Here is an 11,571-nt window from a genome sequence, read left to right as displayed (position 1 = left end):
CATAATAACGCAGTTGGGTTCATACTGTATATACAGTGTGAATATTGTTTGTGTGTATGTGTTGTGGTGTGTTTTTTTGAATATTAATGTCATGAGCACACCTGTGTGTCTCAGTTGTGTGTGTTTATACTTCATTGAGCCTTCCAAGTGAATTATAAAGGCCAGTATGAACAGGAGGAATGACTACAGCAAGAGCTGAACAACTATTTAGGATAGACTTGAAAAATAGCAAACCTATTCTTTAATTTTTTTTTCCAGTGTTACTTTCTTGTACTGTGTATGGCCATCATCTACCAAACGTATTACTTCTTACACTTGGAAACACTAAAAGGGAACATAATGTAGGCAGCTGTTAGTTTCCCTACTAAATGTAACTGGAAAAACAAAGTAGTCACATACAAATGTAATTTCTAGGAGACAGAGTTGGTTGTTGAGTCTTGCTTCTGAGTTGACTACATTCAACAGAAACATCACATTTCATACCTGCGCCAGTCCAGCTATATCAACATTTATTTATTTTTATTTTTTTATTTTTTTCAAACATTCTGATTACTGGGATTTGTATAATTTCAGGATCATGAATGGTGTTTACAACTGGTATTGGGACTGATAATATTCCAAGTGTAATGTGAAAGAAGAAATGTGCAAATGTGAGCAACTGTGAAAATTGCGCAGTGCATCAACCGAGACAGTATTATTCTATAATCTAGTTCATCCATGTTTCAGCACAGAGATCAATACATACTGTGGAGTTCAGTCACCTCGAGCCCTCTCTGCAGATCTGTGTTTCTTCATCTACCATTCACTCAAATGTGGCGTTTTTTGTCCATTTCTTTGCCTTCTGCACAAATTACAGCATAATTGCGCTGCAATTTGTGTGAAAAAAAGTTCAAATTCATGTTCACACAGGATGTGCGGGGTTGCCTAGCAACACAACTCTAATTGTTGTCCACCTTTCGTTCTGTATTTATGCTGTTCAATATTCATTCTGACTCTGAGACTCGAGTGTGTTGGTGAAGTAAGTCATGTGTGGAGTGTCAGCTGTAAGTATAATCATCTGAGATTTCAGCACTCATCTCTCAGTAAATATATTATGAATTGATTACTAGAAACAACTAGAATATTACTCATATTCCTCTACTGTCCAGTCTTTCCACATGAGGCGTCATCTGCTGTCGTCTGATGCCGACGTAATGGAACAGTAATGACAGCTGTTGCGGTGAAGGGAATTCATCTTGGCTTGAGTGTCTGGAACAATGCCATTTTTAAAAGTGCATATGCCTTCGTCAGAACATCTCGGCTGCCTCACATAGAAGTGCTGAAGAGATGAAGACATTGGTCTTCTGCTTAACACAACTAGATTAAACCTTATCATTCCAGGAAACATTCCTAGATCACAGAGCTAAGTGAGCTGTAAAAGTTCACAGGTTCAGGTGGATTAAGAGCCCGGTGGGGTGTTGGATTTGTTCTGTCTTAATTGTTAAAGGCCAGTCTAAACAAAGGACTTGTTTCTCTGAAATGTATTCCTGGGCCACCTTGTACTTGTGTGATTATCATGCATTCAACAGGCTTTAATTGTATGTATAAGACAGACAAAGAGTGTACAGTTAAGGAACAAAAAAACGATATATTAATGTGGCCTCTATAATGTACTGTAATATGTAATAGATATACTATTGAAGGGAAGTGCAGCTATATATAGAGGAGTTCTACGCTGTACAATTACCAAGTTAGATATAAAACAATTATCCATGTGTTCACAAGGGATTTGATCATATAATTCACGCTATTTAAAAATGGGATGAGATGTGTTTTTGTGTTTTCTTTTTTTTACAAAACTAAACAAAATGTAAACCTCTTCTAATCTCAGCAGAGCACCTCTTAATTTTACAACACTCCCATAATTGTATATGTTCCTTAAAATTAACTGATATTTCAAAAACTCTTATAGTGTGTTATAGGGCTACAAGTAACAAGTGTTTTTTCATTATCGATTCATCGGCCAATAATTTTCTTGATCAATCATCTAGTCTTTGGAATGTTAAAAAATAGTGAAGATTAGCATTCACAACATCTCAAAGGCCACAGAAATGTCATCAATTGGTTTGTTTTGTCTGACTGAGAGCCTAAAATGTTAAGATATTCAGTTTACTGTCAGATATGACAAAGAAATACAAAAATCATGATCAAACGTCTGGCATCTTTGCTTGAAAAATGACTGAAACAATTAATCAATTATCAGAACAGTTGCCGATTAATTTTCAAATCCATTCATTCAAAGTTCTCCAAATTAAACAACCACATAGGTTGTTTGTACCATGCACTCCACAATGACCCATAGGAGCGTTCTATAATCAGGCGGCTCTTATCAGCAGTAATCTGCAGGTGGGAGTTAAAATCCTTCCTCATCACGGCAACAATAACACTACAAAAATCATATTTACAGTTTCTTAAAAACTCAAATCCCAACTCACTTTCTGCAAGTTAGGATCCATCCATTCACCCAACCCACAAGCGCTAAATATATACAGTAGATATCCTTTGATCTGCGTCACTTCAACAGGTCTATGCCCGCTAGATGGCATCTGTCACTTAAACGTAACTATAGGTTACGACTAAATTTATGGCCTATAGTGTCCTTTTTCTGAGGAGGACAGCCTCGATTAATTGACTAATTGCTACACCTGTAGTGCAATAACTCTTCTACACTTAACAGCACCACAGCTCTTCTTACAACAGCCCTTATTTGTCAAAAGTAAGTGATAAAGAAGTTTGCTCCCGGTGTGAAACCACAGCACATGAGGAATGGCAGCACATCATACAGATGAAAACCGTTTGGGGGAAACAGGCTGAACTGTTTTTTGCTGCCTGTCAGCTCAGCACCCCACCTGGCTGGACTGTGTATGACTGCTGCTGCTGCTGCTGTTTCTAGCTCTACCTTCCCAACTGCCCTATTAGCATTAAAAAAATACCTTCATGGAGTCATTGTTAGGAAGTAGCAGTAACGCTGATGTACATAAGCTGTCACAAATGTATTTTTAGGTTAGCACAGTAGCTGAAAGGAGAGGATAACATCTCTAGAATATAAAGCCGGTGATTTTTCTATATTTTTTTCACTGTCAGCAAATCTCATGGGCAGAGTTAGACCAGCAATGAACTCATCCAACTTACAATTACTATGTGTATCCAAAGCCTGATAAATCATATTTCTCTGTGCTGTAGACCTCAGGACTGGCGGTGTGGCTCATTGATGTGTTTTTGGACAACAACGGAGGTCTACAGTGCAGAGGAATAAGATTTATCAGGCTTTGGATACACAGCCAATACTTGTAAGTGGAATGAGTTAATGAGATTTGTTTACAATAAGAAAAATATAGAAAGTCGCTGGCCTTAACTTCTAGTTTTACTTTTCATAGGCTCAATCTCAGAAAAGCTACATACAGTACATAAATAATTTTGTATTTACAAAATGTACAAAAGGATCATCTTGAAATAACATTTCTTAAGACTTCCTCTCCCTCTGATGATGATGATGATGCGGTTGCGAATTTGATTTACTCAACACTAAAAGCATAATGCTGTCTCATTACTCTCTTCCACAAAGGCAGGGAGCAGCCAGGGACCATATGTATGTCACAGGGCAAAATGAATGATACCTCATTTATATAGGCATCCATGTGGAGAACATTACACTGTAGTTACAAGTGAGTCCCTTGATAGAGTAGTTTATGAAGCTGACAGGTCATTTCCATGCAGCTGTCTTAGGCTATAAAGCAAAGATGTTGAGCATGCTGTTGGCTGGGAAAGTTTAGTGGAGTGATGAAACTTACAAGCATGAGAACAATTTTTTTTTATACCTTCCATCGTAAATGGGAGTTATTTTGATTGTTCGAAGGATGTCATGGTCTGATGGTATTTTTTTTAGTGCTCAAGTAGAGATGTCATACACTACTTTGTACAGTAAGGAGACATTTGCTGTGTTTACATGCACAAAGGAAACCAGGAAACAAGTTACTGGGAAAAATTAAGACGGTTAGAATATGCATCTTCTGTTCTCTACACATGCTGAAAAAACTGATTACCCCTAAAACCTTTAACAAGCATTTAGTCAAGATAACAGTATGTGATATGTGTTTTAATGTCATTGAAAAAAAGGAACCAATAGCAAAAGAGTAGTTCTCACACACTTACTCCAAAGCTACAACAATGTTTCAGGTGAAAATAATTCCTACACCCAATTCCAAAATATTTCAAGAGGCTTTTGTAAAACTTCTTAATACATTCCAATGTCAGAATATAAGTCCAGAAATAGAAGAGAGAAGAGAAAATAAATTGGTAAAAGAAAAAAGAAAATGGAAAATTTTACTCAGATTTATGAAATGGTATTCACTGTGACTGGGTTGGATAATTAACCACACTTACCCCCATAGAAGCTTCCAGCCTATTGGTGTGTACATATAAGGATGTCTGTGAATCATTATTTCTCTTTTCCTATTGAGGCTGTTAATTGTTGTTATTTAATAGCTTTTCACTTATATAATATAAGAAAGTGTTTTTATTATTTCCACAGGACAGTTTGGGGTTCTAAAAATCAGCATGATTACATGTGTTTTCTTAAACTATATTTAACAGAGCCAGACTGATACACTGTCATGGTCAATATTAGTGACCAATTGGAGCTTTTCAGCCTGTAAATGAACCCAGACAGTCAAGGCAGATGGCTGATTCTGCTTGAGGTTTCTTTGCAGTTTTAACTCACCGCTGTCGCTAGGTGCTTGTTCATGGGGGAAATGTTGTGTCTCTTTAAATTCAATTAAGTCTAGACCTGCTCTATGTAAAAAGTGCCTTGAGATAACTTCTGTTTTGATTTTGTGCTGTATACATAGAACTGAATTGAAATTGAATAGATAAATATCAGTAATATCCCACTCAGTACAGTACATATGTTGATCACACAATAACCAAATATAATCAAATTTGAAGAGTTCCTGTCATAAATGTTTGTTAAAAATAAAAGTACTGACCAAAATATCGTTATGAAATGTTTCAATATCAACATCAAGATATTGGATTTGACCTCATACATGCAGTTAGAACAGGAAATGGCTTGTTGGTTGTTAACCAGTCAAAAATAAAATCATGATGCTTACTGTATCTGGTGAAGCAAACACACACCTCCTTGAAAAGTATCTTGTGTCATGCTGCTGTGTGAATGATTTGGAGTGTATGAGGGTCATCAGGTCAGAGACATAACGGAGCTGATTACTATGGGGGAATTTAAGTTAACTTAGATCTCGGTCAATGTGATTGCTCCTAAATGTTCACTGAAATAGTAGTTTAGAAGTATATTTTACCTTCATTTTGCTTCATTTTGTAATTTGTGACAGTTGTTGCTGTTTGTATTGTTTGTGTTTATTGTTGTAACAATGTTTATGCTGCTCTGTTGGCCAGTTCACTCATGTTAATGAGATTAGAATCTCATTTATCTTGATCGTTTCATTCAATTGGACATATATCTGGTTAAATAAAGGATATATATAGAAACAGAGAGAGACATAAAGCCGCCTTTACGACATGTGCTTTATATTCTCATCCTGGACCAACAGCCAGACAGGCTGATGAGTGCTGGTATTTAAAGAGCTGCTGGGGCCAGATAGCTTCACTAGTAAGAGGTAAGCACAGCAGATACTCCGTTCACTGATATAGATACTGAGTTTCTGATGCTTGACCACTACTCAGAGCTTTCTGTGCCATCAAACTGTTGAAGAAACAAAACAGCTCCTTGAGTCAGTAAGATCTTACAAGGGATATTTTTGACTAAGGGATACATGGACTAAGCTAATGTCTCCTGCATATTAGTGCCAGTAAGTAGCTCGTAACTTTTACCGCATGTCAAAAACACCACTCTATTCCTTTAACAGGATGCTCTAATGACTAATTCCGATTAACATGTAATATTGACAATATAAAGTCACAGTTAAACTGATAAGTACACTGATATGTGGATTTTTCTATGTTTTTTGCATGTACAGTAAGTACTGCATGTAGTATTTATAGCGTCAATCCCTCTGCTCATTTGCTCATTGTCACACTCAATTAGGTCCTATTGTCTCTCATGTTGGGTCAGTGCAGTAATTTGTCCTTTGACAGGTCCTTGCTTGTTTGTTTTTCCATCATTCCGTGAAGTTTGATTTTCATTTTATTTCTTTGACGCTGTTCAGTTGTGTTTTAAATACTTTTTCTCCTGTTCTTTGAAAGATCAGTGTCTCACCTATTGTGACATGAAGTATATCTTTGAAGTGGAAATCAGAGCTGTAATGTTTAATCTATTAGTCAATTGACAGAAATTAATCGCCAGCTATTTTGAAAATCATTCAATTTTCAATCTAAACATTATCTTTTCAGCTTCTTAAATGAGAATATTTGATAGTTTTTTAGTCCCCTATTATAGAAAATTAATATCTCTGAGTTGTGGACTGTTGGTTGAAAAAAAACAATATATTTGAGGTTGGTATATGTATAGAACAACCTACTGATACTAATTGATTAATCAACAAAATCGTTGACAGATTAATCGACAATGAAAATAATTAAGTGGCAGCTCCAGTGGAAATAAACAAATATTAATGAGAGCATGTGCTTGCCATCTCTTTGAGGAAGGGAGGTCACTTTAAAAGACAAAAGCAAGACTGGTTTAAATTCTGAAGTTCAATCTTTCTTTTATTGACATTATTCTAACATTGACAGAGGTTAATAATTGAATCCTCAAATTTGTCAAATCCTTTGTAAAAAATAGTCGGCATGACACATCACATAAGATACAAGAATCAAATAACACAAATGAGTAAACATACATTTAATTTTGTTTTAGCAAGGGTTGCAGGATGTTATCGTCATGTCAGAGTAAATTTAAATGTAACTGCACTTATAATGTTTTTTGTAGTACTGTAATGTAGATATTATTATAATTTTACTTATGTATGATGATTATCTGTACAGTGGTTAAAGTTGGTATGGGACACACAGTACTTATTAGTCTTCATACATAGTTTGAAATTATGCTTTTTCATGTTAAATTGGTCAGGTGAACTGTCCTGAAACCTTTTTGTTTCAAGTTAAATAATGTTAACTATTATGCAGTGTTGTTTTGATTATTGGTCCCTTTCCATGTTAATAAGACATACTCAGCTTTTTTTAAATTATTAAATAAAAGAAATGTATACATTTCCGTGTGGCTCTATAGTTTTGGACCAGTATACCATCCAATGCACTATAGAACCAAATAGGCCATTGAGTTGAACTGAATGATGTTATGTCAAGCTACATATGTCATTACATCCTGTAGTCAACTCCAACAGTGGCAAAAACGAAAAGTCAACATATTGTGATGTTAAATTTTCTATAATAATCATTTTGTGAAGGGTTTTCATTCTAATTCACAACTAAATGCACCTTCAGCTGCAGTTTGCATGTGAGTCAGCTCATTGTGTGTATAGCATCAGCATCAGTCTCTCATTTTGTCTGTAGCCATTTGGTCTGTAGCAGAGGACTGGACTGTTTCCAGCTGCTCACTCAGGTGCCAGACAGGAAGAGTTGCCCTGACTGTGAGTGCCAGCAGAAACCCACCACCAGCTGCCAGCCAACAGGCAACCTGTTAAAAGCTGTTTTGTAATGAGAATATCAGGTGCCAACTCCCGCTGACCACATACAGATGAGTGAGTTGAGTGGGTGGGTGGTTCTAGTGAGGATGATGAATTACACTTTGACGAGGGACAGCAGTTTACAGTATTAATTAGGAAAGGGCATCCCCACCTGGACTGTGCTTGACTTTCTATAAAAAAAGAGTGCCTGTGCTCATAACCAGCACCCATGCAGGATGTACATGGTTTATTGGAAAAGGGTGTTTTGGCTGGATGTTATACGCCAGTGTATACAACTATACTATAGTTATAGTCTAGTCTGCATTGAGCAAATGGTCTGTAGGTCACCTAAGTTGTCATGGAAATGGCTCAGTTGCCATCATATGACCAAAACATGGAAGATAAATAAAACACAGCTTAATCCAGGTCTACTAAATTAACTCCATTTGCTGACTAAGACCATGAGATGTGGTTGAAAGTTCAGATAAAACCGAGTAAGTTAACTGTGTAGAATTACTGTTCATTGACATTGTGGCAGAAACTCTCTATCCTTTTGTTTTTGAAAAAATTGTAAATTGTAGCCAAACTTTAAGATAATGAGTTTAGGGTTAGGGTTGGGTTAGGGTTAGGGTTCATAGAGGATAGTGCACAATCAACAATGTGGTTTTAAAACGTTAATGTAAATATTCAGTGGTAAATTCAACAGGTGATTGGCATTAGTCCTGACACACAACTAAAAAAGAGACTAAATGGGTCATATGTTTACGCCACAACAATGCACAGGTCAGCTTCAGACAATTAGTAAACTGACTTCTGGTGGTTTCACTATTCATTAGATCCCTGAATAGAAGAGTCTCATCGATGCAGACGTCCTTAAAGTGAGTAAGACAGCCCATGCCTCCCTCTGACTGACTGTGTCGGTTGTCTACACATCAATGCTCTTCTGTGATGACGACCATTTACTGAGATGGGATTTTGGAGGCGAGAGCAAAAGTCTGAGTTTCTTATCCAGCAGCCATCTAAGAAAAACAGAGACACATATTGTTCCTCAGATAACCGGAGAACAGCAGCTGGAAAACTATCAGTCTATTCTGATATTTCAAAAGATGACGTATGGGTCTGCATTCACAAACAGTGACACAAATATATATATATATATATAAATTATATTAATACCAATTAAAGAGGTGCTTGAATATATTTTCAGTGAATTGATTAATTGATTGACAGCTTTATTGCTGATTAATTGTTTGCCACTTATTAAGCATAAATGTTCAACTTTATTAGTTTTTGTTTCAGCTTTTATGTGAGGATATACTATATACTTTTCTCTGCTTCATATCATCGTAGAGTCAGTCAGGAATATTCTGCACAGTTGGATGGGAAAAAAAGCAGACTGAAGACACAAGCTTGAGATTTGAGCAGCGACAGACTGAAAATCAGTGACCTGAGTTATGTTGAGTGTACCATTAAAATACTTTATTTTCTATATTTTAAAATACTATCAATTAATAAATAAATACATTTTTAAAAACTACTATAAATATATTGTTCAATATGAATTTCAGTAACGTAAAATGATTAGGGCTGCAACTAACAATTATTTAATTACATTATCAATTTCATCTTTTAATTAACTTCTTGATTAACTCATTAATCATTTGGACTATAAAATGTCAGAAAACTGAAACCTTTATGATTTCCCTGAGTCAAAGATGACATCTTAAAATGTTTTGTCCCCCCAACAGTCCAAAGCCTAAAGATACTCCGTTTACATGTATGTCATATATGACAAAGAAAAGCATTCAATCACATCTGTGAAGCTGAAACCAGCAAATATTTAGTGTTTTTGCCTAAAAATAATATAACACTTAAAATAACTAAAACAAGTAACTGATTATCAAAATAGTTTTATATTCTGTTGATCAACTAACCTATTAATTGATTAATCATTGCAGCTCTAAAAATGATGTAAAAAAAAAAAACCCTAAAAGTTAAAATAATAATTAATTAATTCCTGGCAATAATATAATCATCAGATGTCACAAAGCCGCTGCAGGAAATCTGATAGGCCAGCTGTTTTTTGGCAGGAGTCTGGTACTACCAACACATTGGTCACATTGGTCTGAACAATAATATAAGTAATTCTCCTTTACCCCTCCATACCTTGTATGCCTTCCATTTTTTCATTGCAGTTTTTTTGCAAATCACTTTCCAGAGGGGGAAAAAAAATCTGTATTTAGTAGAGATTTCATATTTTAGCCTTGTAATTACCAAAAAAAAAAGATGGTCCAATATTAATAATATTAACACTTTTCTGGAGAGTGGGTTGATTTTTCCTCACAATTAGGTGTTATTGCTATTTTTCACAATTGCCTGCATCAACCGTACATTTAAATGCATATTTTACCCTTCATGGACCACATTGTATTTGTATGTTATATGTGTTGAACATCTCTTGGTCAGACTCCTGACCTGCTTTTATGTCCCAGTCGGAGCTTTTATAGACTTACTGCAATGATTAATCAATTCATTGGAAAGTTAATTGACAGATTAAACAATAATGAAAATAATGGGTAGTTGCAGCCTGAAATTCAAAGGAAGGCTTCTGTCAGATGTTCGAAAATCTGGTTGTGTTGAAATAACCATTATTCCATCACCATTTTTCTATTGCAGCAGTTACTCGTGTCCCCACTGCAAGGCGGCAGTAACATCATTCAAATAATCTTGGTGATGGGCTGCAGCTTTGAAGTCTGTGTTGCTGGTTGGAGGCTGATGAATTCCAGTGAACACATTTCCATTCCACTTTCATCTTTCCAGCAGCCAAATTGAATTTTTTTTTTGAACAGATTTTTTTTTTCTTCAAATAATGGTTTCAGCACCAAAAACCAAAACAAGGAATTCAGTTAGACTTTGGGTGACATTTCCACATTTGCAGCAGAGCTCACGTTTAGCTGCAGCTTGATTTATGCTGTCAGTGTGCCATAATCGCTCAGCCATTACAGGTATCAGGCTGTGCGCTCTCACAAAGAAACACGTTGCTTTGTGTACCCTGGGAATCTTATTATGTGATAAATGGAGAGAAGCTGGAACAAGATACTTATCTACTGACTGTACACGACTCTGTTGTATTGCTGTGATGTGTCTCAGAGATAGGCCGTTCTTTTCAGCTAATGGACGGCTAATTCCAGCCCATTAATGGGATGTCAACGATTTTGAACACATTCATTTGGATGTTTTTAAATGTGTACATACTGACGCTGAACACTACGTTCAATGGATGTAGTACTAGATAAATCCAAGTAATAGGCATCCTTTATATTCCTATGACATGTCTCTGCATTGGACAAATTTTATTTCAGTGAACTCTATAATGGTGGTGCACATAAAACTGCAGTTTGAATCACAATATAGAAAAACACCAATACCACTCTGCTCTGGAGTCATGCTGCTCTGTTGCCCCCCTGTGGAGGCTTCAACAACATACAACCACACATTCTGAGTGAAACGTCTAACATGGGGACTACACTGCTCACCAGCTCTGATCAACAATGTTCTAAATTACCTTTTTCTTTCTATAGATATGAAGCGTCCCAAGAGCCCCCAGTGGGAGGAACAGGAGGAGGAAGAAGAAGATGACAATGAAGGGGAGAGGAGGGTGGTGGTAGGACACAGGGCCAAGCGGGAGCGCCGTCAAGCCAGTGGCAGTGCCACCATGTGCCAGGTGTGCAACATTGCGCTGAACTCAAGCGCCCAGGCTCTCATCCACTACAGGGGCAAGACCCACCAGAGGAGGCTACGCCGACTGGCAAAGGCTGTCAGCACAGGTACTGTAGGGACATACAGATTGTCACTATTTAATTTAATAGTGCAAAAAGTTCATTTAAAGACAGACTTACTGTAGATTATTAGTGATTTCGAGATTTAAACT

General features: G+C 36.5%; 1 protein-coding gene across 1 annotated transcript in view; it reads left to right on the top strand.

The window, feature by feature from the left end:
- Positions 1-11,223: 11,223 nt before the first annotated feature.
- The window catches only part of LOC134003112 (zinc finger protein 385C-like), a 38,842-nt gene continuing 38,494 nt past the window's right edge, over positions 11,224-11,571 (top strand). Inside the window, exon 1 of the mRNA XM_062442243.1 lies at positions 11,224-11,467. Coding sequence (XP_062298227.1) covers positions 11,224-11,467 — 244 coding nt within the window. The remainder of the gene's footprint in view (positions 11,468-11,571) is intronic.

This window comes from Scomber scombrus, chromosome 21, assembly GCF_963691925.1.
Source record: "Scomber scombrus chromosome 21, fScoSco1.1, whole genome shotgun sequence".
Taxonomy (NCBI): Eukaryota; Metazoa; Chordata; class Actinopteri; order Scombriformes; family Scombridae; genus Scomber; species Scomber scombrus.
This window is presented reverse-complemented; position numbering and strand designations above follow the sequence as displayed.